At 37.9% G+C, this 27,022-nt stretch overlaps 1 protein-coding gene across 1 annotated transcript; it reads right to left on the minus strand.

Moving 5' to 3' along the window:
* Window positions 1-1,642: 1,642 nt before the first annotated feature.
* Window positions 1,643-25,343, minus strand: HDAC2 (histone deacetylase 2). Its single transcript, XM_071548935.1, has 14 exons — window positions 25,179-25,343; window positions 18,204-18,316; window positions 17,751-17,868; window positions 16,764-16,838; window positions 16,326-16,464; window positions 14,342-14,483; window positions 9,888-9,980; window positions 9,682-9,790; window positions 8,110-8,250; window positions 6,189-6,297; window positions 4,055-4,185; window positions 3,014-3,169; window positions 2,213-2,270; window positions 1,643-2,020 (listed from the first exon to the last, which is right to left on the minus strand). Exons 1-14 carry the CDS (start codon window positions 25,228-25,230, stop codon window positions 1,990-1,992), a joined length of 1,467 nt encoding a protein of 488 aa, XP_071405036.1. The 5' UTR covers window positions 25,231-25,343; the 3' UTR covers window positions 1,643-1,989.
* Between the last annotated feature and the right edge of the window lie 1,679 nt (window positions 25,344-27,022).

A 27,022-nucleotide genomic window follows, 5' to 3' on the forward strand; every position in this document is an offset into this window, starting at 1 on the left:
CTTATCATGAGTTAAGGGTTAGTAGCACTCGTGCACATTCTTGGATTTCATTCATATATTAAGGTTTCTATATTTTTCTGCCTTGTGCTGAAGTAGACCTAAGTCACAAGCTTCAATCTTTTCAATACCTTTATCTGGGAAATCCAGCTAATGAAGAATAGTTTTTGATCTATTTGTAATGGTGGCAGAGATTACAGGTTACTTGAACAAGAACTCTGTAATAGACATGAAGGAATATAGCTTTAAAAAATACTAACTTATATGTATTGCCTTGAGTTCTGTAAAGTGAAAACTTCTCCAACAGAATTTAGAGTGACAAACTCCTAACAAGTAACAGTGTTTTTACGGCATCGTTGACTTCTCCCCACCCTCTTGGTACCATCCTACAGCTTTTCTAACACTTCCCCAAATCCAGCCTTCATCCTCTTTGCCCTAGAGTAGGCAGGTATTAGATTCACATAGGAGATTGCACGTCTGCTCCCAGATGTTGTCTCTAAATCCATGGTTCAATCATGAAAAGAAAAATGCAGCAATTCCTCCTCAAGACCGTTAAGGTCACAATACGCACCTCTGAGGTCCAGTTCCTCTAAGGGGGCATATATGAGTCACTGAAAGGTTAAATAAGTTAATTTTCACAGCAACCTCCCCTTCCCCTGTCCAAACACTCTTACTCAATACTCACAGGGGCCAGGTGCAGACAATGACCTTTTTACAGCACACAAAGTTTGCAGAGGGAATGTTCAAAATATTAAGTGAAACAGCTTTTTTCTTGGTGTGGGCTGGGTTTTTGTGGTTTTTTGGTTGGTTGGATTTTTTTGTGGGGATTGATGGGTTTTTTTGTTTGGTTTTATTTGTTTGTTTTGTGTATTTTTTCTTGCTTCTTTCTTCTCATTTTTTTCCTTTTTTTTTAAGGAAAAAGTGAGATGATGCAATTCAGTGAGAGGCAACATTAGATTAAGGCAAACAGACCATTTGACCAGAGCATGGCTCTTCAACATTTGTACCTTAAACTATTTCTACTCAATTAAAACAAAAAAGCAACACTTTGCTACATGGGTACTACTGGAGTGAAGAGGTTTTCAGTCTAAGCAGAAACATGTTGACAAGTACACTGCCAGCAACAGTCATTCATATAAATGCTCCCACTATTTTGTTCCCTGAAATACTGTATTTCAGTCCACTAATTCTACTCCTATACTTAAGTCTTCATTTCCAAGAGAACCAGCAATTAATCCACAAACTGTTTAAAACTAACAGCATCTTAATCAATAGTCATTCTCTTTCTAAACCAGTCAAAAAGGCAACTAACAGTTGAAGCAGGCAATTAAGAGTTCACACTACTCTTTGTAAAACTGAATTGTAAGGCTTGTCTGTAGTCATATATAGGAAGTAGTTAGCATAACACTTAAATTACTGGGCAAATTTACTATTAAAAGATTATTATGCAAACATCAGGGAAGCACTTGACAGCTAAACAAAACTGAAGAAAAAAATTTAAGTGTGATTTTCAATGAAAGCAAGACAGCTTAAGTTGCGTATTCACCAGCTGTCTGTTTAAATTCACTAGGTACTCATAGATAAGTCTCCTTATACAGAGAGTTTTTTCTCTTTGTAGTTCAATGATGGACAAAAGACAACCAAGTACAATTTTTTTTTTAATAAAGATAAAATTACAAAAATGGTAAAATCAGCTCAGGAAAGGCAAATTACTTTAATAGATCAGTTTGGACATTTAACATAATAACTCACATCCATTTTTTAAATACTATTACATAAAGCATGGTGAAGAAAGGAATTTCTGCCTCATAATTAGAAAACTCACAATACAACTTGCCAAAAAACAGAACAAAGCCATTTGAAAATAAATACAGTCCATGCCAAATAGTACAAAATGAAATCCGCAGTCTCTCTCCATACAAAAACTCTTCTCCTTTTAGGCATTCTCCAACTCTAGAATTATGTTCTGCAACTGATGAGAGGCTATCTTGTTCAAGGGTTGCTGAGCTGTTCTGATTTTGCTCTGTACAAAGGCAAAAATAATCTGTTGAGTTGTTTTTTTCATTAACTGTTTTAGAAATTACTAATCATGATTATAAAATATTTAGTATTATGAGGAACTTAAAGTGATACCTCTAGAATTTAAAATACTATTAAGCATTGATTTAATAAACACTCTTCAAAAACATGACATTATTAATTAATTAGTGTTTACCCTTTGGTGTCTGTCTTTTCACCACTGCTGTCCTTGGCTTTATCCTCCTCCTTAACATCTGAAAAATCACAAGATTTTTAATATACCAAAAGATGCAAGAAAGCGTTAAAACACTTCAGAAGTAAAAGCACGGCCAAGGGTTTGGTTTTTTGTATATAATTCTAGCCAAAGGGAACTAGTTTTTCAAAGAAGTCACTAGTTATATATTAACATACAATTTTCAATACATCCCTCCAAAGGAGCTATCTGGACACAATGCCAAGTGACTTAAAATGCCTCAAGGCAAGGTCTCTCTTGACCGGCCATTATGACAGCATGCAGTAATGGGACCTGGAGTTCCCCTGAGCTCCTTGTGATAGTCTTGAAAACCTAAGATGTATCCTGTTCTTAAAAAAACCCAAAAAACAGGAGTCCTTGGAATTACACCAGAACCCTTTCCAGCTTCTATTTCAGACAAAACAAGTTGGATTACCCCACAAACTCAATCAGGAACAAACACCTTGTCCAACATATTTAAACCAAGAATCTTTTTTATCTCTGTTTCCATTAAACCATACAAATCCCTGGCTCTAAGATTTCAAGCTTGTGGAGGAGAAACATAATCCCTTACCTGAAAATATTATTCTAGTGTGAATGGCTGTATCTTGAAACTGATCAATTTAAAATAGATGCTTTAAATATGATAGAAAAAATATATAATCTCAACATCTAATTAACTGCTAACAGGAAAAAGATCTGTCTCTTAGCAGGACTGACACCTGCAGTTCTAAAATATAGGATGAAATCACACCAGAGTCCTACCTGCTTTTTTGTCCTCAGTCTCTTTTTTGTCTTCCTCTATCCTGGCTTTCTTTGCCCCTTTCTTATGATCTGCAACATTTCGTCGTCCACCTTCTCCTTCATCTTCAGAATCTGAAAATTCTTCATCACAGGCTATGCGCTTATCAGATGCTCGAACTAGGATTCAGATTGATGATAATAATTAATCATAAAGTTCCACTATAACAGGCCTAACAAAAAAGTATTACCAAATTAAGGATGAATCATAATATACTATAATAATTTAATGCTGATTAATTATGAATTAAAACACTATGTTTCAAGATACTCTGGGACTCTCACAATAACTTCCAAAAAACAGCTTTAGAGACACAAGGGGAGAGTGAGAGTATTTTAACATGTATCAAATGAACTTCAAATACTGAAAACCAAATCACAGGAGAAAATACTATGGTTTAAACAGTTCAGAAAATGGACAGAGCACCAGTAAGAGGTTATAGAATTATTCCAATCCATCAAAAAGGATTAAATGCAGCAGGAAACCCTTGGCTACAGCTGAAGAAAAACTCAAAGTCCATAGAAAGGTTATGGTAATAAAGTGAAGGGTAGTGTCGCAAGTATGGAAAGTCTTATAACAAAAAAGCAACTTAAAGACGTTTTCTCCTTAAACACTGTATCTCACTTCACATCAAAGGGGAACATAGCTTCTGTCTTTTAGTATTCACAAAAAAAGTACTGTATTGCTTTAGTTAAAATTCATTGAGACTTCTGAATATCTATTATAGAGTTGAAACCGCCAGTATGTTTTATAGACTTGAAACAGCCAGACTGTTTCATAAACATGCTCTTCCACTACTTCATTAGACCCTTTAGCAGGTTCAGATTCGCACACAGATGCCACTTTAAAAACAGAAAACCTGGCAGACCAGAGGCAAAATTTTTTACTCAGGAATCAACACTGCCAGTCTTCCAATACTACCCATTACTGTGACTAAGGTTCTGAACAATTAAATCTAAAAAGACTGTATTTGGACATGTTCTATCATGAAAAGATATTCTTACTAGAAATGCGTTTGTCTGGATCTTCTCCATCCTCATCTCCACTGTCTTCATGAACAGCATCTTCAGGAATGGCCTGCATCTGTACACCAGGTGCATGAGGTAACATGCGCAAATTCTCAAATAAGCGTTGCCTGCAAGTAAGACAAGAAGTTATTACTACACAGAAGCAGCATTTCCTTGAATTTTGTATTGTTCTAAAAATTCTGCATTCAAAGTTAACCTGCTTTGCTTTAGAGTCAGTTTCAATTTTCAATTTAAAAAAAATGGCATGCCAAGTTCACAAAGTTTTCCATCCCTATGAGATCTCTAAGGTCCTCAGTGTACTTGAACATCATTATCTTTGTACTTTTCAAATGCTTATTTCAATCAACTTCAATCGTCAGTTCTCCACAGGGCCCCAGCACAAGTACTGCCCACTTGTGTTGAACTGGTGAACAGTATTTCTCTGTTCTTGTAATAAGCCATAGTATCACGTTGAATATAAACTACCTCTAGTTTCTTAGAAAGAAAGTCTGACACTTAAAGCATAAAGACTTCCCACCTCGTGTGCAGCAAGGACACCAGAGTAAAAAGTAACCCATCTGGATAAGATTCTTTACTTGTCGTTTCAGGGAGAACAGAGAGAGGTTCTGTCCTGTCTAAGCAACTTGACATGATGGATGTCAACACTCCAAAGCATACTATGCAGGAACAGGAAGGACACTGGGCTTTTCCTGGGACTCAAAACTATCATTCCAAAGTGCAAGTAGAATGAAAGGTTTGGCAAGCCTCTGTTTAAATCACATGACCTGGCAAAGTAGTTTTGCCAAACCAGGGAGCCCCCTAAATCCAGGCTTCTATGAAAGCACATAATGAAATGAAAGAGGATTCTCAAAAATGATGGGTCAGCGATCTTGTGGGTGCTAGTATGACAAAGTGAGATTGTGTGTTTTCTATTGACAGAGATACAATCTGTGCCCAGGGATGCAGCAGCAAGTTTCACAGCCTACTCATACCACAAAAGCTGAACAATATAAAACATACAGCAAGCAGCCTGGCAGATCACCAGCTGGAGCACTATATTACTACAGAGAAATTTTGTACAATCAACTAATGAAAAGTAAGTAAGCCTTTTCCCCCTCCCTGCACATTATTAAAAACTAAACCCTTTTCATTTGACTGACATGTATATATTTGTGTTATGAATACTCATCTCAGGCTATACACCAACCACTTCAAAAATTAGTATTTTAACCACTCTGGTGAATTTTGCAATTTGAGAGTTTTAAAAGTTATAGCAGTACTAGCAAACTTATACAGGTAGTTTCACATCTTTATTCAGCTATTTTTTGTAACCAAAAGAATTCCTGTGCACCGTTAACAGCCTTTTCAAACTTGGAGCAGGGGTATTTTTTAAAATTCAGAACAAGAACAAACTATGGTAAGGAAAGAGTACTTCAGGCTAACCAATTATCTTCTGTCAGTACAGAATCGATTGTACATATGCATTACTCCATCCCTAAATAAAGTATTTGTTTCCAATCAAAACTGCAAGATGTGAGTAGGAACAAAGTAAGTATCAGAAGTGGCACAGGATACAAACACATAACCATCACAGCTTGGCAATGAGCACTGCACAAACCTTGTGAATTTGTCAATCATTTAACTGCCTGCACACATATCACTGTCTTTTCACAATTTTGGATGTTTGAGCTCACATATGACTTTATATTTTTAAATCTGAAAGCTACAAAGAATGACAATCTCAGTTCATGTTTAGATACAGAGCTGAGAATTAGAAATCCGAACCATCATGGTACACCAGTTTCTTTGCTAGCACGATAAACTTTCTACAAACAGAATGAGCACTTCAAGTAAAATAGTCATCTTTTTAGTTGCTGAAAACAGTAGAAATCCAAGCTAGGTCATAAATTTTCATATTTATAGTCAAAGGACTTCATAAGCATACACACTGCTGTAGCATGAGATTTCCAAAGAAATCCTCTTCTGACAGAAATGACAAACATGTCAAATCTAATCAGTACTTGTGTGTAGCAGAGAAAGGCATACAATTTTCAAAACTGCCTAACAATTAAACCTCTGGAGAAACATGATTGGCATGACCTGCTTGATAGATAAGGTAATCATTACTTACTTGATCTTCTCCATATATTCTGGTGTATTCTGATTAGTCATATTTGAAGGACTAATATGAAGCTTGAAGTCTGGTCCAAAATACTCAAAGTAGTCATTGTATGGCAGCTCTATAAAAAAAAAAAAGAAGACAACTTTGTGACTCAAAAAAGATTTCAAATACAACAGTAGTTTTGACAGGGTTTTACTGAGAGAACCATCAAACCTGAAGCATTCAAGTAAGCAATACTTGAGCATTACCTGAACTGCTCAGTGTTTTTCCTCTAAATTATTTAATGAACGAGCTTAAATTTGCTGGCAAACTACAAAGAGAAAAATCTACTGTAATCACACACTGGAACAACATAAGTAACAAATTTTATAAAATAATAAAAAATGCTACTTCTGCAGGGAAGATCAACTGATGATTTCTTGTAGCTGCTTTCTAAGTTAGTCCGGTTTGAAAGGTTTAAGCAAGCAATTCAAAATATTTTTGGTAAAACTTTTAATATGTGTTACTAGGCTGAAGATCACAGCTAGTTCAATATCCTTAGTAAGTGCTGAACGGTGGTTCAGTGCTAGCCATGTCTGTCTGTTTCCTCTCTTCCCACATTTTTTGTATTTTCACAGATAATGCTCCCCTGACTGGAACACTGAATCACCAAAATGTCGTTGATAGAGACTTCATAGCCAGGACAACAGTAGTACTTTATATTGAATATGACTATGTGTTTCCAGATAAACTAAGAGAAATCTAAAAAAATCCCACAGAACCCTTAATAAGATGCCGAAATCCATTTTTTAATTGAACCCTTTAATTTTGCTCATTTATGATTATTATAGGTGAAGTGATCTTGTTAGGTGGACAGAAAGCAGATATGAAGATTAAGTTGCTATATCAACATTTAGAAATGCACTGTTATTTCTCAGAACAGATTAAACATGACAGAGACCCAAAATTTGAGAGGAATGTAAAAAAAATCAAAACCCTTTATATATATATATTTAATTGAAAGGGGCAGGCTAATGAAAAAAATCCCAACATAAGGAAATACTGCTGTCTTTTCAAAAGCTTTGGCCAAAGAATATAAGATGACAAGAAAGATGGAAAATATACATCTCAAATGGCACGGTTCAAATAGTCTTTTCTCACTTGACACCGGCATTCCACTGAAGCCAGACAGAAACACTGAATTCATCAAGAGACATACGAACAGCAAAAGGTTATCAGCAACAGTTGCAGTCCAACATCATGACTGCCAGTGACTGATGTGCAACAAAGCAGTCCAAATAGAAATTTTAGATAACAGGAATTCCAAAAACATGTCCAGGAGTGTATTTGGCCAGAAGAAAAGGGAGTGCAGGATCTTTGGGGATCTTCCTCAGAGAAATTACTTCAATATTCAACTATTCAAAATAATTCTATAATTGTTTTTCTGGTTTTAATTTTTTTAAGGTAGCTTGTATAGCCAAAATTGAGTGAAATGGAAGAGTGGAAGTCAATATACCTTCACAGCTACTTTAAAGTCAGATAGAATGAAGAAACAGTAGTTTTACTATGCAGGGTGGACACTTGCATACTGTTGCCCAAGTTACACAGTTCTACATTGGTACAATCAAAATGAAGTATATATTCTATCATACTGATGATATTCATACTAGAAACACAAGTAAGATTCCATAGGTTTTACGTTTTGAATTTTCAAAAAACTATCCAATCCATTAAAGCTTTTGTTAAGCCACAAAAAAAACCCCAAACCCCTACATTTATTTAGTACATAAGATACTGAAAATTTATTGGCTAAAACCTAACAATAACTTTCTACATAGCTTATCCTAAACTGATGCATTACAGCTATCTATAGACACATCTGCTATCTGTTCACTTCAAACCCCCCATTACTATTTCTTACTAAAATATTAATTTGAATATTAATATTTACCATTAGGAATTTCACAATCTAAGGCAACAGCAGTTTCATATGTCCAGCATCGAGCAACATTACGAATTGTATAGCCTCCTCCTCCTAACATCAGCAATGGCAAGTTAAAAGTCTTTACAACTTCCACACATTTAGCATGACCTGTCAAACAAAAAGGGAGTTGACAATACAGAGAAAATATTTATTAAACAGACAAATATATAATGAACTATTTAATCAGCCATATGCAGTCACAATCAACAAACATGTAAGGACTGAATCGATTCAAATAGAACTGTCTTCCCCTACAGCTAAACACAACCTCACAAGAAGTCAAGACCTACAGATGAGAAATGTACAAAACACAGTGAACATCATTCACCCCAGTCTTCAGAGACTTTGGATGATGGTCTATTGCTGTTGCTCTGAAATGACCTTAGAACATTTAGTGTTTTGTCTTTTCATAACCAATGTCAGACACAGTGACAAATCTAAGAACAATTTCTCAACCAAATGCAATGGGGGAAAGAAGGGTAAACAAAATCAGTACTCATTCCTTTCTACTTCTAAATTTGAACCTGTATTAGAGGTTGCTAAGTCTTGCTTACAGAGTGAACTGGTGCCAAGACAGTACACACTCCAGGGAGATACAGCATACTGAAAGGCATCTGTAGGAGGCAGCAGCTCTCTTGGTTTCCAAGATATGTAAGATGGAAAAAAATCTGAGCTGTATGGGCAAGTGAAGTAGCTTTGCCACCTGGTGCAAATCAAGAAAAGAACCCTGAAACACTGCAGACCCAACAGATACTATACTGTATTTTGTTGCCTACAAAACTCTAAGTGTCTCATTAAAGAAACCCCACAAAATCCCACAAAAAAAAAAGAAAAAAACCAGAAAATTAATGATTCAAACAGTCTGGACTCAAAGCTTAGCAAAAATTCAACACACATTTATCACTTGAATAAACAGTAATAAAATAATAACAGTAACATTTCCTCTATTCACTAGAATAACATTTCAATTTTGATAATCACAATTTTGGGTAGAAATTTAAGTAATCCTAAAATAAAGTAATTCTATGAAAATTAATAAAAATTAATATTTGGCTCAGTATGGTGAACACCACTATAAATTTAACAATGCAGAGAATATTCTCATTTCAGTAATACCTATTTTACACCCAACAAGGTGTTTTTGATGTTTAGCATCTGTAGTCTGACTAAGTGGACTATGAACTAGTTTTGTTTGTCCATTATTTTAAGTGTTGCAGATGACTCTTGTCCTGACATTCCAGGATGCTGCTCTAAAGCTACAGAAAGCCTACACATGAAAGAAAGGAAATCACTTGAGTGGCTAGGAAGCACATGGAAAACCAAGCTTCTTAACTTTCTAAGATGGACAGAAAGAAAGATGCAACTTCTAGGTTTCTTTTGGCCATCCCTGTATAGCAAAGAAAGAGGTGATTAATTATAGTAATGAACAAAATCTTTGTGACTGCAGACCTCATCATGAAAGTGTCTTGAAAAACGGTATGAGGGGTAGAGGTTTCTAATAAGTAAAAAGTTACAGACAACAGTCACTTTTCTGTTTACCTTTAACAGTAAGGTTAAAGCATCCCAGCCTGTCACCAGACAGTGAATCTGCTCCACACTGTAATACCACAGCACTGGGCTGGTACATCTCCATTACTTTGGATATAATCTATAATCAACATAAAACAGCAAGTCATTAATTGACACTATCAAAATAAAATGATCGCTTTCCAGAGAGATTAAAAAAACAACAAAAAGGTACTCACTGGTTTGAATATCTGCCCATATGATTCATCATCTATACCATCCCTCATTGGAAAGTTGACAGCATAATATTTGCCTTTTCCAGCACCAATGTCCTATAAGCAAAGATGACAAATGCTTTAATACAAACACAGAACGCTGTCATGGAATTCTATCATGGAAAAAAAGTCTACACAAGTCTGCTGAGCTATTCCATATCATTATACGTATCTGCGAGGGATAAGAGGCAGAGTTTACTTGGTTTCTGTTCTATAAAACCATTTTGGAGTGTAGGAGTGGTACACCAAGACTAAAATAGAAAAAAGTACACTCAATTTTTTAATTCAAAGATTTAAGACAAAGAGACAAATCGTTTAGTGTGGCAAAAATAGTTAAGCAAAAACAAGTATGAAAATCAAAAAGGGCAAGGTAATAAGAATGTTTTCAGTATTGTATAGAAGATTTGGACTTAAACAGGTTTTTAAAACGGTATCATTTGTCCCAAAATAGGATCAGGAAGACGCTGCAACAAAAGAGAGAGAAGAAAAAAATTAAACTGAGGCCACTTACAGATGCCCTTGAAGAAATTGAGATTTTTTAAACAAAATAACCAACAAAAAAGAACGCATAGAATATTCTCGTTCCATCAGGTGTCAAGACAGGAACTGCAATAGTCAATCCTACCAGCTTTTCTGGATAACCTACGTATTATGCGAAAAAATTCTTTGCAAAATAAAAAATGAAGTGAGTACACCATAAATCAATTTTGATTTCTTCCCTTTATTTCACCACCAAGTCAGATAGAAACCAAACCAGTTTACAGAGCAGGGTTCTGCCACTAGTAAAGGTGTATTGGAGCAGACAGTGAGAATTAACCTGTTCAGTATGGCTGTAAACTATTACCAATCAACAGCTCCACAGAAAGATTTGCACTTCAGGTCCAACATCCCTGAAAAACTACAAGAATAACCCAGCAATACAAATACTAAACTTCTCAATACTACATATTGAAAGAGTCATGGACTTTTTCCTCTTCCTGAACAAAGTGACAAGTTACTGATGTGTTTACTCCTTAGCAGTAAACACATCAGTAACTTGTCACTTTAAGGAATTATTTTTAACTGGGGTGAGAAGAACAGATGGACATGAGGAGGGGGACAAATGGCCCAGTGAAGCATAGACACTATGCTAACAGTTGACTTTCTTTGCCCCCAGCACACTATTAACATTTCATAGTATTGCAAGACTAGTGATACTGAAGACCCCTGCTGAACTCAACTCTGGATGAGCTGATGTATAAGTTATCCAAAATCTCCTGAAATGAATCATCTAGGCTTTCAGATGCTAAATTTTCTGACACGATCACAGAATCATACAATGATCAGGATCAGAAAAAGGGATCTCTCAGATTATCTAGCCCAACCCTCTGATAAAGCAGGGTGCACAGAATCCCATCCAGGTGGATTTTCAGTATATCCAGAAGACTCAACAACCTCGTGGGACTGCTGGAGTGCTCTTGTCACCCTCAAAGTAAAGAAATTTTTTCTCACATTCAGATGAAACTTCCTGTGCTTCTGTTTGTGACCACTGCCCCTTATTCATTCACTGGGCACCACTGAAAGAGTTGGGCCCCATTTTTTTGACACTGTCCTTGAGATATTTTTAAGCATTGATGAGGTCCCCTCTCAGTTGTCTTTTCTGCAGGATAAAGAGGGCCAACTCTGTCAACCTTTCCTACAAGAGAGATGCTCCAGTCCCAAAATCATCTTTGTTGCCCTCCACTGGACCCAGTCTGGGAGCATCATGTCTTTCTTGTGCTAGAAATCACAGAACTGGACTCCAGATGTGGCCTTAACAGGGCTAAAGTGGAGGGGCAGGAGCACCTCCCATGACCTGCTGGGCCACACTCTTCCTGATGTACTACAGGCTACCACTGTCCTTCTTGGCCACAAGGGCACACAGCTGGCTAATCGTTAACTTGTCCCCCAGGAACCCCAGGTTCTTCTCTACAAAGATGCTTTCCAGCAGGTCAGTTCCTAACCTGTAGCAGTTCATGGGGTTACTCCTCCCCTTGGCTCGCTTTACAGATCAAAAAAAGATATCATTAAATTGATCTTACTCTAAAATACAGCAAAGTCAAATGTTCACAAAATTTTCCACTAAACAGAGTAATTGCTTGAGCTACTCAACACATGTTTTTGTAACTGATACTTCCATAGGATATAAAGCCTAAAGAAACAATATAGCATTCTGGTAGCTTCCCGTTCACCAATAGATCAAGCTGCCTCACCGAACCTGGGCCTCTATGCAGAACTTTGGTTTCAACTGATGTACCTACGTATATAAATGACAAAATTAGTGCTATCATCTAATATGTGTACAAGGTCAAAGAACTTACTAAGGACGCTGAAAGTTTAGACTGAACAATACCGTCAGTAGAAAATGGATAAACACTGTTGAACTAGAAAACCTCAGTGAGATTCAGCTACACTGGTGGAGCTGCAATCACAAAATGCTCATCTGACACAAGGTTTGTTCCTGTACCAAGTAAGTGTAACCTGACTGGCAAACTAGATCAGCTAACTAAGGAATTACAGAAACAAGCTGGAATACAGCCCACCAACAAAAAGAAAGATAAGATTTGGCTGCTAAAGTTGATAAAAATAAACATAAGTGGCAGATGAAGTTAGGCAGAAGCAAACAGCACAATGCTGGCCTCCAGAAGGAACACTGACTTTTCAGAGAATTAGTTTTCCCTTTAGTTCTGTTAGCTTTTCAAGCTCTGGGAATAGAGAAAAGCTATTTTTTTTCCTGTGGGGATGTAATAATTGCAATAAAGCTGCTAAAACTGTATGCAGAAAACATTAATTTCAAAATACTAGCAAGCAGCGCAGAATACAAGTTACCATGCCTGAGGTACTGTTTGTCACTAACATTGTGCCAAAAAATAAAAAATCACAGTAACATATAACCTTCTATTTATTTCAACTGTGTTATCTTTAAATTCTTTGTTCTGGGTGTGGTGAGGTGAAGAGTCCATAAACTTCTCTGACAACGGGAAATGCTGCTTCTAAAAAGCCAAGATATCTAGTCCTTAAAAAAAAAAAACTAGCCAAATTCTGCAACAACAGCTTGTCATGATAAACATCCTGGTCTGAGCTGCTTTTTGTTTGAAGCACCACTACCACCTTGTGGCCAGTCAAGTTAAATCACACAGATAAAAACTCTTAACCTGATTTCTACCAAAATCAATTTAGAGCACAATTTAACAGAACCCAACAACCGTATTGACATTCAGCTCCAACAACCACACTGAAATGAATGCTCAGCATCCCACTGGGTTAACGCTTAGCTTTCACTTACTCCTGTTTCCTCTGAATATCATCAGCACACTGGAAAGCACACATTTCAGGAGTATAAACCGAAACATAAACATTTGTATCTCATGAATCAATTGGAAGATAGTAAAAAACCAGTGAATTGTTTCCAGCACATCATTTTTGTAGGCTAACTTTTCAAAAATGTTTACAATTTCTTAAAGAAGTTTCTAACTCTGTGTATAAACCAATGTTCAAAGTTGCTAACACTAGAAGAGTGACTTACCCTGAGAGTGCCCCTGAAAAAAGAGGTTTAATTTCTGAGTTTGAAGCTAGGAATACATTAATCCTAATACTCTTGAAATACTCTTTCAAATTGTGAAGTAGAACAAATTTTCTCTTCTAATAGACAAGAGTCTACTATGAGGAATGACTAACTTAAAATTAATATGAAGGGCCAGGAAAACTGGTTTCCATTCTCAGCTTTGCCAGAGATTCTACAACAGCTTAAATCATAATTCTTCACAGGGAAATGCTTCCTCCCTCAGGCTGCTATAATGCCCAGTACACAATTGTCTGTGAGGCATGCTAAAGTTCTTAGGTAGTGGGCATCATGAGAATTCAAAACAAACTTCTCAACATAAGAAATATTCCAAAAAGTAGTCAGTTGTACCACTAGGTAAATAGAACATAGTAAATTCAAATTGCAGTTGAAGCTTTGTGACTATTAAAGGTGTGGCATGTGTTATTCTAAAACCTGAAGTAAGTTTTGAAGCCGTGTGATCTCCAAACAGCTACTTTTTACCGTAGATGCAGAAAGGAACAGATAATTATAAATAGTCCACACTGTCTTTGTAGAGACATCTCCAAAATCTGAGTGCATTACACTAATGATATTTGAACAAAAATTTGAGCCAATTTATACAGAATTGAAGGTGTTGATTTCACATAGAAAGAAATAATTTAGTTCCCTACTATCTTGTTTTATTTTTCTTAAGATTCCTTAACAAATTTATCACTCTAGACTAACATTTCTTCTGAAAACTTACTGTTGTGTATCATTATTGGACATGGTTATTGTAGCCTAGTGCTAAAACAGTATCTACAAGGAAGAGAGTAAGAGAATTTATCACCTAAGGAAATTTCATGTTCAACCTTACCCTAAGGTCCCCTGTGCCTGGAAAATATTCTCCATACTTATGGAATGATACTGTCATGACACGATCTGTGGTATAAAATGCTTCTTCAACACCATCACCATGATGGATATCAATATCAATATACAACACTCTTTGGTGATACCTAGGAAGAAAATAACATGAGAAATCGTCATTATCTGTTATATTTATAATAGACTGATACCAAACAAGAAAAAAACCAAATTAAAAAACACAACCACACACTAAAATCCAAGATTACAATAATTTTGATGATTTTGGCTGATGTGACCATATGATCTTAGAATTCTCAGTATAATTTGAATAGTAACATTAATAAGTTTATCTTCATCAAAATAAGTAATGTATTTAGTATTTACCCCAACTTGACTGATTCTGTAGAAGTTTGTGCCTCTGTTCACGCCATTTTGTTGTAAACATCTGCTGAATTCACCCCTTCTTAATAATTACCAACAGTCTGTATTCCATAAGTCCACAAAAAATAAATTTAAATACTTGTTTTCCATTGACTTTTCTTCTTTACCTCTCCAGCTTGTAAAGACAGGCACATTCTTACTTTCAAGTGTATCACACTTTTTATTTGCATAAATTTATTACACTACTGTTTCGTATTTCCTTAAATACAGCATTTTTCAGGTCAGTTTGAGGTGGATAAAGAAAGCAACGGTTTGAAGCCTTAGAGCACTGAAACAGTAAGTATCCTTTAAATTCTATGGTTTTCCAATAAAGAAAAAAGTTTGTCAACATCAGAAGATGCATTTTCATCACACTTTGTGCAGTACTAAAGAATATGAGTGTGAGCTTGTAACTTATTTGCAAGATTTCTTCCTTCACATCCACATTAAGCTAAAACATTCAAGACTGGACCACAGAAAATTTTATCACTTTTTGTAGACTGCAGAGACAGTTCTGGAATACATGCTGCACATTAAAATGATTGTCTTAATATGTTAATATTAACTACTTGTTAAGTGTCTTTAGAAACCTTTTCCATCTCTAAACTTCCAGATTACAGCTGCTTCCCCCATTCTTCACCAGCAAACTCAGCTGTTCCATTCACAAGAGTCAAATACCTAGAATATTTTTTCTAATAAATGGGATTTATGTATTATTAGAAGTGATAGAGTCTTCTGAAGCAGTAAAAGCAACATTCAGGATTTGGAATAGTGAAGCATTTCTGCTTGAAGTTAATTATATGATCACTTTTTCATTACTCTTCATTTTTTATTTTGCAGTTCCAGCAGCACAGCTGTTATTTCATTATTTATTCATAACAGCCACATTAATTCATGTAATAATCCAGGAAAGATCAGTGCATGACCTTCCCTGAATATTCCTGTTTGGTTTAGTAACAACTCAAACGATAGGAAACAAGCAGGCATATTGTGAAACCACATGGATGTAAGACTATGAACACAATCACTGCCCTAAGGGGTCAAGGTAGGGATCCATCTACCCCACTACTCTGTCCCCCTGAGTAGATTAATATTTACAGAAAGCAAGCCTATCAATATTCTGAATTCTGCTATTCTAGTACTTTCTCACCATCTAGAATTTCAGCATATGGTGTTTTACAGGGTGCATTGTTTCTTGGATCTTTAACATCCATTTACAGACTTCTTGTCCATGATTATGTCTAATCCCTTTTGAACTTCTTGTTGCTGTCTGCTTTCCTAACCCTCCTTTGGCAGCAAGTTCCAGAAGTTCATTATCCTCTCTGTAAAGAAGTACTTCTAAATATCTGATTTAAATCTGTCTCCCTATTAGTTACTTTTTCAGTGCAAGCTGTTTGAACATCGTGATGAAGCCAAACAAGGCAGAGCTTGGAGCTTTAAGTGACATTGTAGAAGCTCAACACGGGCTATGAACACTCACTGAAATAATAACAATAACCCATATCTTCAAACATTTAAACACTTAAATTTGACACTTTCTATAATTTATCCTGTTCCCATTACAGACTTACTTCAGTAACTCAAGGATGGCAAGCACAATATCATTGACGTAACAGAAACCAGATGCCTCCGATTTCTTGGCGTGGTGGAGTCCCCCAGCCCAATTGACAGCCATGTCTGTTTGTTGTCTGTTCAACTTTACTGCCCCAGCTGTAAAAAGACACACAGAAGAATGAAAGAAAATGGGAGTCAGAAATTTCTGATGGCCTTTAAATCTGTTATATGAAATCATATTTTATTTTTTAAATAAATGGATCTTAGAACTGATTTCTTATCAGCACTGAGATACTTGATACATCTCATATTTTACAGTCTAACTCTACACGATTATATTACTCTTAAAAACACCCTTATAACTTGCTTCAGTTTTAAAAACACTGTCAAAATTTTAAATTGCTGACATAAACATACTAAAGCTTCAAAAGAGTTGACAAACAACCTATACTTACCAACAGAGCCTCCAGTTGACAGCTGACAAAATTCAAACAGGCCATCAAATACAGGACAATCTTCTCCCACATTAACTGTGTAAGAAATGTATTACTTTCTGAAAACACCATTCCAACAGCATTGATATACACATGGATAACACAGATGGATAGTTCATTCAGCATTTTAACTACTTACCCCCCACCCCCACCTTGTCTGTCAGGCTACACCTCAAATACTGAAAGCAATGTAGAGTTTTCCTAGTCTAAGACGCTTCAAACTATCTTATTTTTCTTTCTTTTCTCTTTTTAAAATTCTCTTTAGTTCCTATGTGAAGACTTGTCTCCTGATTAACAAGAAGTTTGATCATTTTTAGATTTTTGAGGAAGTGCTGATTATCAGAGATCATGTTAAGGAATGCACAATTACTTAAGAAAAGTAATTTGCTGATAATAAGGCACTATAAAGATGTTATAATACTGCTTTTAAAATTGATATAAGCAGCAGTCAAGCTGCATTCCTAACAGTACTTTGAGTCTATTCCCATATTAAAGGAATAATAACAGAAAGGGTGAACAGTGAACAACGTACAATTTTTACTATCTCCCCCCAAGAGGAATAAGTAACTTCTTTTCTTGACTTAAACACATTTTCACATGGTTTTTACTTCTCTACTATTCTAAAGCCATTCTTTTTCAGAAAGATTATGAGGCACTTTTGCAAACAGCTCGAAGATAACATTTAGTCTGTGCATGAAGCTTTATTGTTAGTAGTAGCATTTCACATCTAGAATATATCCTGTGAAAAGAGAAAAAAAATACTTACATATGCTTAAAGAACATTTTTTCCAAGATGGCTGGTTTTAATGGTAAAGTCCAAAACAGTGCAGCTAAGGGCAGGTACGTTACTCTTATTAGAGTATTTTTCTAACTTCTGTATTGGTAAATATTGAGCTTCAAACAATGCTAACCATCAAAGCACACATTTAGCCTAAGGTTGACACTTACATCTCTGCATTTGCTTGCTGTACTCAGACATATTGTCGGGTCTTATTGATCGGAGAAATTTGATATATTCATCACTGTGGTACTTGGTCATTTCCTCAGCAGTTGCTTTGTGGGGTCGCTGATAACAAGAATAAGTTAAAGAAACAATCAGAGCACTCTGCAAAATCAGCTAACAATTTGCAGAAACATGCAACTTGAAAAAAATCTCACCTATTTTGAAAGGGAAACAGTTATAGTGATAGTAGTGCTGTTTTACATAAAGCAAGGGGCTACTTTGTTGTGAATACACAACTTTATTAAATACTACTTCACTTCTAAGTAAAAGAGCTCTGAATACACTAAGTATTCTCTATTTCCACTTTCACGTGTCTCCATTTATTTGTGTGACAACACTTGAAACCCTTTAAAAATAACTAAAAGTGCTTCAGTGGATATTCTATTGCTTATACTTACATAAATTTCCATTTTTCTGTATAAGCCATAGTTTAGCAGCAAATTATGGGTCATTCGGATCCTGTGAGGTTTCATTGGATGCCCTTGTCCATAGTAATAGTTTCCAATATCACCTGTCAATATAACACAAAAGAATAGCCATTGAAATCACTAAACAAGTTTTCATTGTCACTTAAAAGAAAAAGAGGCCGAATCTAACACTTTTATAACAAGCAGACAGTAGTGAGAGAGGAAAGACAACTACAAGACATAGTTCCAAATCAAGAGCAACACTGGCGCAATAATAGACCAGAAATGAAGAATAAAATAATGGGAAAGAGAACAGGAATTAAGAGGGGAGTAGAAACTACTGATGACTTTGCCACATAATACCACAATAGAGGCTGAAGTAAAACCTACCATTTTGCAAGAGCTGACTTTAAGATCCTCAGCCTGTCCTTAACTACTAACACTAGCAGATAACGTTTCAGAAGTTAGCTTCAGATCCACTGTGGCACATGAACAAACATTCCCCAGACTCCTGCTGCTAGAGATCGATCTACGGTAGTTGAACAAGAACCTCGTATCCAGTTTAGCCTGGCTTTATCAAATCAAAGAGCAACTAGATACACAATTAAGTAAAAAACCATTACACTCATTTCCAAGGAAAGAATTTCTGCTCTCCTGGTCTAGTAGTAAGTTTTCTTCCAAGCTCAGGTACTGTTAGAATATACACAACCCCATTCTGAGTACTGACATTCCTGACACACAACCCATTTTAAACAGAACCATTTCTGGAAATGTGAACAAGCCTAAAAATTATGTCCAGTTGTCAATGGCTTTCAGCTGGAGAATTCTGTAACAACTCTTCACAATAGCACCTCTCCTTTTTGATCAAATTTCCTGATAGGATTACTGAACTTTACCTTCTTGAACTTTTTCTTTCACATCCTTCAACATGCTCTGCCTTGTCTACTGGGAACAAAAGAAACACTATTTTCACAATGTCATACTATTTCACAAATTTTGTCAGTCAGAGGAAAGAAGCAGCACCACTACAAAACAGCTTTAGTTTCACCCCTTCAACATGGGCTTCGTGGAGGAAGGGTAAACATCACCTTGCAGTAGCATCACCAACTACCACGAAAAACCAGTATTACAGTAAGATTATAAGTCTTGAAGCACTATGAAATTCTTGAAGCTTTCAGTTTTCCAAGGGACAAGTACACTTAAGAAAACAGATACAACCTAATGTATCATAAGAAAGAAGGTATTTGGAAAAACAACCCCTCAACACCTAGCTCTTTGCCATCTCAGAACAGTAAAAATACCAAGTTTTAGCATTAAGTGAAGAAATTTGAAGAGCCTGGACCTTCTAACTTGTATACTTAAGTAGAAGATTAGCAGTTCTTGTCAGTTACTAAAACCTGGAGTCTGCAGGTACTTATTGCAAGCCTGCAGGTTTGGTTACATGCAGGTTGAGTAAAATGTATTAAGAGTATAAACACACTCCATCCTTCCAGCAAAAACATTTTCAAGCATTTTATGAAAGAATGACCTTTATATTTTGTGTTTAGGAAAAAAACTATCACAGCTCTTTGAAACTAATGCCTAGAAGATGAAAACCAACCATTTGCAGCTCTACTTTCTTTTTTGAAGTTACTGTTAAGTCCCAGATTTTAAAAAAATCTTCAAACTAGTAAGAGCTTAAATTGACATTTTTAAGACAATAGCGATTAAAAACAGTATGATGCTTTTGAGGAAATTTCATTCCAAATGCATTTGTGGCTTAAAGCATTTTTTTTAACAGGTCACTTCATTTTTAACTACTTCAGCTTATCTAGTCATCACTGACATTTTACTCAGAATGCTGATGAATAGGCAAGCAGACAATTAAGAATCTTTTTTATTCTATGTATAATGTAAGATGGGCTTTTTCCCATATGTAAGAGAAAAAATAAAATTAACAAGTTTCCCAAATATACTTGCAACATATCCTCAAAATACTGCAATTAATCATCTAAACAGATTCAAACTTAGGCCTATCCCATATACCATACACTGCAGCAAACAAACAAACACATACATACATACATTAAGCATACTTAGCTTTCATTTTATTTTTTACCAGAAACGAGAGTTTTAAAAGAATTGGTACGTTGGTAAATTTAATGGGAGTTTATTTATTCAGACAGAAGATCTATGGGTGATTATCTGGCAGAGGCATATTGATCCTTCCAGACTAGGGCCAGCAGTAGTGACTAGCAATAGACATCAATATAATGCACTTTAGCAACAGGCAATACAATGCCATTTATATCTTTCAGGTCTTAGCATCAGCAACAAAAAAGGGTTTCAGCATTAGCCTCATTAAAAAAATAAAAATAAAAAAAAATTCAAACATATGGACAAAAAACCCCATCAAGTTTCAAGGGACTGTAGTGATGCCTATGTAGGCAGGGGTGGGGAAGGAAAAGATACACAAGAAGTTCCTCCTTCTTCATTAGCACCTTGATTTTCAAACAACATCCCATAACAAAGTGGACTGATGCTGAAGACATCACCCTGTGATGAAGGCAAAGGTGTCAAAAGTCTCTCCTCCTTTAGTCAGTGAAGAAGGTGGTGGCTTCCTGGTACAAACACTTGAAGTATCTCTTCTTCCTATATCACAGACTTACTGGAGCATTTTGGGGAGAAAAGCAAAGTGCACCAAGAGCTGGTGTGTGCGGGGATGGGATGGAGTGCCAGACTAACTCTAAGCTATGCCTTTATATGAGAAATAGGTACAGTGAGGCCAAGCATACAAGACTATTACTGTAGATAGTGCAAGTACTTGATTCTAAACTTATTCATACAAAGGTAAAAATCATACAGAAGTGTTAGGAGCATATTTATATCATTTACCAGTGTGGGAATACATGCAAAGTGCAAAAGAAAACAATGTAACTGAATGAGGAAGCAGAGGGAAAAATTGCAAAGTAGTATAGGTAGAAAGTTTGCAAATTATTTATCTTTCACAACAAGGCTTCATAGACTGAAATTTACTGTTTTACACCAGGAAAAAAGTCAGCTTAATAGCTCTCATTGAGAAATAGAAACAATCTCTGAAAAGTTGAGCCCTGAACTAAAAAGAGACAAACCAAGTGTCCATTTCATGCTAGTATGAGTTTACTGCCCTGCACTGTTCACATGATGCAAAATGTGGTACTATCAAGTGACCAGAAGACTCACCTGAAAATTGTTACATACACTGTCATATTCTGAGTTCAAATATATACATAGAAAAATTGCTTCTCAATTCATGTAAGTTACATGCCAAAATGAAGAGAGCTATCAAATGAAAATAAACACACTACTCCTTTGATAAGCATAAGTTTTAGACACCCACTTCTCTACTTTAGCAAGGCCTCCAGAAAAGCCTATTAACTCTTTCTAGTTACTATGACATACAGAAAAATAACACCATTAAATTTAGCCATTACAAAACAGTCTTAAGTGCCTGAACACAGGCAAGACAAGACATATAGGTTTGTTTTTGTGATACTGTGGAACTTTTAAGTTACTTTGTAACTTTGAACAGATAAATTATGTTCACCTTGCTTAGTTTTAGCTGCCATGAATGATGAAGTGTCTCAGAACTGTACTATGTGCAGAAGCCTCATTGCTACAATGGAAATCATGTGGAAAAAATATCTTAACAGCAGTAGTTACATTGAACTGACTTCAGTGATAGTAAGGCGTTAACTCACCTAAAGGTGAATGTAAAAAAGATCATCCATGCCTGGCCAGTCCAACAAACAGCTATTCAGACAGGCCTAAAATTTCTGCACCAGTATTTGAAGGCCTGGCATTTTGTTCTATTTTTAAAATTAGACAGCAGAAGACTAGCAAAGCTCTGACTTTTGAGCCCAGAGCACAGGCTGGACATCACCACCTTGTTTGGAAGGCACTGCCAAAGTACTGATGAATCTTCAGAAAACGCTTCAGTTTAAGTTCATTTTATCTGCAGATGCAAGCTTTAACTAGAAATGCTACTTAAACAATGTCCAACTATAGTAGCATACTGGCCGACTTAAACAGGTTTAGTCTCGTCTTTATGGGTGGAACCAACTACACTCCGATGCAGATCTCTCAAATTTTTCATGAAGGTAGAGCCTTTTGAACACCCACACTAAATTCTACACAAGCAGAGATCTAAACAACACTGCTATTGCACTGGCATGGAATAAATACACTCACCGTAACCACGCTAGTTGCTGCATGATTCTCCAGAACTCTGCTTTGCTGTACAGGAGCACAAAGCTGGAAAGACCATTTGCGTCCTTTTGTCATTGCTATAGGCAACTACACAAGACACATCTATATGGGAAGAGCTGAGCTACCTGAGCCACGGTGTTGCAAGACCATTACCAACAAACTGAAGATACATGGTAAGAGACCAAGATAAAAACTGATACCTTTCCACATCTAGCATGGTTCTAAGCAGCGTGAGGAATAGACTTCGCTAAGCTCAGGCCATATATGCATTAGGACTAGAAGTATGTATTAAAAATATTTCTAATAAGATTGCTAGAGTATTTTAATTTGTATGTTTTTAGTTCTTCCCATAGTATACAAATTCCTGACCTGAGCATGATTACAAGTGATGAAGATTCTACAAACTGGATGTGATTGGCTGGCTATTACAAGCAAACTGTGGGTAATGAAATCAAGCTTTGTCTACTCAAAGTTTATTGGTTCTGAGAACAGTATGAAGGCTAGTAAAACTATTAATTACGAAAAAAATAAACAGCAACACACTTTGAGAAAACTTGGTGACAAGCTAATTTAGAAAAGCAGTCTTAGATGACAATCACACTGAGTTTCACAAAATGCAAGGAGAAACATATTGCATCTCAGAAGGCAACTTTATAGCTTCTAGAACTTTTCAACACTTTTCAGTGTATACTTTGCAAGAAACAGAGTAAAAGTATGTGTGGAGGGCAGATTATGACAAAAAATGGTATTTTACTTCAGTTATAACAATCCTTCACAGATATACCACTACCTCAGTTGTGTGCTTGAGGTACTTTTCTATTTTTTGGTTTTGGGTTATCTAAGGGTTCAAACACTCCCTTCACTGTGATTCAATGACTTTGCTGGTACAACACAGTTACAAAATACTCAGAATTGCCAGATGAACCACACACTAACATCAGTAATATTTACTGCAGATATAAACTCAAATTTATTCTAATAACTCTATTTCCAAAAGACATGTAAAATAATTGTTGGATTTGGCAATAAAAATAAATGAGACATCAGAAGCATTTCCAAAGCTGTTTCTGCCACATATGAAGCATTTATTTTAAGTCACTTTCACAACACATACTATTTTCTCTGCATTATTAACTGCTTTTATCCTAGTCTACATTATTCAAGCAACATATGAGCTCAAACTGCTTTAAGTCGCCATTATCTTGCCACCTCCAAACTTCTTCCTCTTGCAGTTTCTTCCCTCTCTTCACTAGCATAGCTTTTTGGCTGTTAATGGGACTCTAATCCCAGCATCGAGTACCAAAAACTGAAAATAACAATATCTAGTAAACTATAGCCACCTGACTTTATTAAAAAAACAAAAAGAAAAAATAATTTAAAAAAGGAAGTATTTACAGAGAAAAAGCTTAACTATCTCTGCTGTCTTTCTTTCAAGAAGAGAAAAAGTGATTCCTCTTCCCCAGGAAAAGCGAGATCCCAGCCTTACCAAAATTATCCCTAGCAGGGGCCTCCTTTCGCCTTTAGGCTGAACAAAGAACCAGAGCTAGCAACAAAGAGAAGGGGGCGGCAACCACCACTCTGTCTCCTTTCGTGTGGTTAAAAAAAAAAAAAAGCCAAGACAGGCCCCACAAGATCTGCCATTTCTAAAGAATAGCAGATTTGCTACAGCAACAGACATCTTCGATATCTTTGTGGCTTTAGCCACTCATCTTCATTTCCAAAATGGTGAAAACACTAAAGTGCTACTGCCAAACATCCTTAACCTTTGTCTCTTGGTTACTACCAAGACCAGTCCGAGATGCCACCGCACAAGATTGTTACCCTAGGAGGCAATTAAAAGAAAAAAAAAATAAAATCTCTTAACTAATATGACCAACGAGCTTACAAAAAGGGACAAATGAATTCAAAATGAAGAAGAAAACGAAAAGTTCTTGGTGCTTTGGCCAGAGAAAACCGCAAATAAGTTGCTGCAAATATGTGAAACCAAGCACAAGCTTCACGTACTTTTTCGCCGTGACTGACAATGCAGATCACAATCCCCTGTGTCCCCACCAGACAACTGTGCAAACTCAGAGGGCCTGCAAACAACTCAAATTTCAGTATTATTAAACACCCACGCACGCAACTTTTCGCGTTCTGCAGGAAGGGAGGCCAGACCTCCGTGCGCGTCCAGCTCGGGGAACTGGGGAGGGAGAGTGACCCCCGTCCCTTCGCACCCCAGACCTGTGTACGAAAGCCAGAGGAAGGGAAAGGCCTCAGCTCCACAATCACCAGGTGCAGGAGCTACACATGGCCTGGACTTTCTTTGCAAGGGAGGAGCCAGACAAGGCTGCTACTCCAACGCCTTCGAGCTCAGCGGATGGAGGGGAGTGTCTTAACTTTTACTTTTTTTTTCTTTTCTTTTTTTTTTTTTTGTGTGTGTGTGTGTGTGTGTGTGTGTTGTGGGGGGAACAACAGACACGCCCCTCACCGCCCGGCCCGGCAGGTCAGGCAGCTCTCGACCCGCACCTCGCTCGGCTCCAGCACCCACGGCCCCCAGACCGCCGCCCCTCGCCCAGCGGCGCCGGGGCCGGAGACGGGCGCGATGGGGACCCCCGGCCGCCACGGAGCCGGGACAGAGGGAGTTCGTCCCGCGGGGGAAGGGGCGCCCGAGCCGGCGGGGCCCGAGCCCGCCCCGAGCGGCCATTAGAATGGCGCCCCCCGCTCTTACACACGCGCTCCCCCGCCGGCCCTGCTCACCGTCGTAATAGTAGCAGACTTTCTTCTTGCCGCCGCCCTGACTGTACGCCATAGGGCTGCCGAACCGGGGCCAAGGGCAGGGAGCGGGAGGCCGAGGAGACCGCGGAGCCGGCTCGGAGGGTGGGAGGGAGGGGGCAGGAGAGCGGGAACTCGCGGCGCCGGGACCGCCAGCAGCGGGAGCGGGACGGGCCCTCGGCAGCGGGAGGGGCCGCCGACGGGACCCGCCCACGCCCCCGCCGACGGGGGAAGGCGACCGAAAGAAGGCGGCGGAGAACACGCAGGAGAGCAGGCATGAGCTCCTGCCTGCTTTTCCATGCCGCTCTCACGTAAATATACAGACACAAATGAGGCAAAAAGCCAGCGGGGATTCCTCATAAGAGAACTCTTGGATGAGACGCTTTCCTCGCCCGCCCTACAGTGCTCAGTGGTACGGTCCCCCTCGGGCGTCCGGCCTGTATCCCCGCCCCCTAGCGGAGCGGTGTGGCGCATGCGCACAGTGTGCGCCCTGTCCCGCATGGCGGCGGGAGGGGGAACGGGAACGGGGAGCGGCGGGCCCGGCCCGAGAGCCCCCTTGTCCATAACTGTGCAGCGCTTTCCAGGGCGCTGGGGCCGGTGCGGAAGATGGTCACTGTGCTGGTGCGTCGTGTGGTGCCTCTGTCCCCAGTAAGAACTCAGGCTGCTGTTTTCCACAATAAAAACGGTTCTGATTTTCTTTGTTGTTTGATGGTTGTTTTGGTGGTGTTGTTTTTCCCCACTGCTCTTGATAGTCAGTACTTGGGCCCTGTTGGCAACTGTTGCTCCTCAGTATCCCTATTCTAAAAGGAGTTTAAAGCGTGCTCCGCCATAACACATAGCAATTTCTCCAAAAATCAACCCCACAAGAGACGTTTCACATTTTAATCGTTTCAGTGTGTAATCTGCCAGCAGACTTGCCTTCTTGCCTCAGCTCAGGTACAATCCCAGGAGGAAGAACTATAGAAAGGTAATACACGGTCTTAGCCAGTAATTACAGCTTTTGTGTAGTTGCATTTATACAGGGTTCATACTTGTTAGAACTTGAGTTCTGATACATCTGAGTCTGGGAATGCACATCAGATATAGTAAAGGTTTATTCAGCTGACCTTCAGTCCTATGTTTAGAGACTTGGACTCATAACCCTTGACCAAGGTCTGTTGATGCATTAGAGTCTCTAAAAGTACCTAAACCCCTGGTTATTGCCACATGCATGTATGGCCAAACTTTGTGAACGCAGATTTGGGCAAGGCTCTCCCCACGTGGGTGTGCCCTTCCAGCCTGCGCAGTGGATTTTTTAGGTGAGGCTCAGCGTGCACAGAACTGGCCCCACCGTTTCAGTCCTGAGGTCCATCTGCCATGGCCGAGCAAGCATGGACAGTGACAGCGAAGTCCTCGGGGCTGTCACAGCCCCCAGTACTAACCGGGGCTGACCCTGCTGAGCATCCGAGATGTGACAGGATGGGATGGCAGGGAGGCATTTAACTGCTCGGTACAGTCTCCACTGAGACTTGAACTCATGACTTTGTGATCCAGAGTCCAGAGTGCTCACCATTACACCACGGGACCGCCCTTTTTATTTAATAATAAGAAGACATTTGTATAATCCATGTCTCTCATCAAAACCAGTCCATGCCCAAACAGGTTAGATATTTGCTCCCAGAATTAGACTATTTCCAGTCCTAGAGATACCTAACAGAATCTGGGTCCTTTTAGCTGAAAAAAAAAGAAGTTAATTTTATATTGTTAGAGAGAATCAGCTGTAAAATAAGTTTTCTATCCACATATATGCACACAACAGCCTGAGGATAAACCTAGGACATGTTAAGAAA

The sequence above is a fragment of the Pithys albifrons genome, chromosome 2 (assembly GCF_047495875.1).
Source record: "Pithys albifrons albifrons isolate INPA30051 chromosome 2, PitAlb_v1, whole genome shotgun sequence".
In the NCBI taxonomy this organism is placed as follows: Eukaryota; Metazoa; Chordata; class Aves; order Passeriformes; family Thamnophilidae; genus Pithys; species Pithys albifrons.

Excerpts from the sequence above, each read along its gene's own strand:
- HDAC2 (XM_071548935.1), bottom strand. The coding sequence starts at position 25,230 with ATGGCGTACAGTCAGGGCGGCGGCAAGAAGAAAGTCTGCTACTATTAC. Across the intron at positions 18,317-25,178 it reads AGTCTGCTACTATTACGACG|GTGATATTGGAAACTATTAC; the intron begins GTGAGCAGGGCC and ends TTATATTGACAG. Across the intron at positions 16,465-16,763 it reads GTCAACTGGAGGCTCTGTTG|CTGGGGCAGTAAAGTTGAAC; the intron begins GTAAGTATAGGT and ends GTCTTTTTACAG.